Source organism: Terrapene carolina, unplaced genomic scaffold (genome assembly GCF_002925995.2).
Source record: "Terrapene carolina triunguis isolate 2854851 unplaced genomic scaffold, T_m_triunguis-2.0 Scaffold33775, whole genome shotgun sequence".
Taxonomy (NCBI): Eukaryota; Metazoa; Chordata; order Testudines; family Emydidae; genus Terrapene; species Terrapene triunguis.
The window spans coordinates 7,953-9,251 of record NW_020698126.1 but is presented as its reverse complement, the minus strand read 5'-3'; the positions used below and the strand labels follow the sequence as shown (position 1 = coordinate 9,251).

The 1,299-nt window shown below is 70.0% G+C and overlaps 1 protein-coding gene across 1 annotated transcript in view; it reads right to left on the bottom strand.

Annotated features, from left to right (window-relative positions):
* Positions 1-281: 281 nt before the first annotated feature.
* Positions 282-1,299, bottom strand: part of HPX (hemopexin) — a 7,048-nt gene continuing 6,030 nt past the window's right edge. The window contains exons 7-8 of the mRNA XM_029914230.1: positions 922-1,052; positions 282-483 (exon numbers count right to left, since the gene is read on the bottom strand). Of these exons, the coding sequence (XP_029770090.1) occupies positions 295-483; positions 922-1,052 (320 nt within the window). The 3' untranslated portion in view covers positions 282-294. The remainder of the gene's footprint in view (positions 484-921; positions 1,053-1,299) is intronic.

The window sequence follows — 1,299 nt, the reverse complement described above, 5'->3', positions numbered from 1 at the left end:
GGCCCGGAGCCGCGAGCCCCTCCCCCGTGATGTGAACCGGGGGGGTGGAAACAGAGATGCCCCGGCCCACCCAGGGCCCGAGAGTGCTTCAGTCACTCACTGCTCCCCACGGCCCCTCACCCCACTCAGACTCACCCAAGGACCCCTAGCATCAGAACCCAGGAGTCCTGGGTCCCACCCCCTGCTCTAATCCACCAGTTCCCCACCCCCCCGAGCCAGGAGAGAACCCAGGAGTCCTGGCTCCCCCACCCCCCTGCTCTAACCCACCAGCCCTGCCCCCCCTGGCTCTGACCACTAGACCTCGCTGCCCTTCTGGCCAGGTCGTGCCCAGCTCGCACCGTGGATGACGAAGAGCTCAGCTGAGTGGGGGCAGGTGAAGGTGGCGTCAGCGCCCGTGATGCCCAGCTCCTCCTGCAAGTCGCGGGGGTAGCCCTGCACCAGCGTGTAGCCTGGGCCCACCCGGTAGATGTAGACCTGGGAGCCCTGCAAGGCACACGCAGACCGGTGGGGTGGGGGGCGCAGACACGCCAATGGCCCCTGCTGAGGTGCTCCCTGAACGCCCACCGGGGGGGGGGAGACAGACACCCCAGCCCCTGCCCTGCCCTGGGGGGGACCAGACACCCCAGCCCCCGCCCTGCCCTGGGGGGGACAGACACCTCAGCTCCCGCCCTGCCCTAGGGGGGACCAGACACCCCCAGCTCCCGCCCTGCCCTAGGGGGGACCAGACACCCCAGTCCCCGCCCTGCCCTGGGGGGGACAGACACTCCAGCCCCTGCCCGGGAGGGGGGACAGACACCCAACCGCCGCCCTGCCCTGCGGGGGGACAGACACCCCATCCAAGCAGGCCCTGAGCCGGACACCCTGTTGTGAGTTGTCCACACAGCTGGGCGTGGCCAGAACACCCCCCCCGCCCCAGATTACCTGGATCAGGTAGAGCTTCTTGTCCCAGTTGAAGGCGCTGTCCACCTGCCCGCTCAGCTCCTGCCACGTGTGGTTGAGCGGCCACGAGTGCCAGCCGTCCCGCTTGGAGTCCAGGCGGAAGTACTGCCCCCCTAGGCCGGGCGAGAACACACTGCTCTGCATCGCTGCCCTGGGGCAGGGCAGGGCAGGACAGGGGGGCTCTGGGGCCGCTCAGCAGGGGCTGACTCCGACCCTGGACCATGGCTGGGATGTCCCGGCCTTACCTGGAACCAGCAGCCGAGGGGCAGGGGTTTGCCCCCCAGACAAGGGGGGCCTATGGGGTGGGACTCCAGGGAGCGACCAGACCAGGGGGTTGATGGGGAGCGGTGGGGCTCCGGG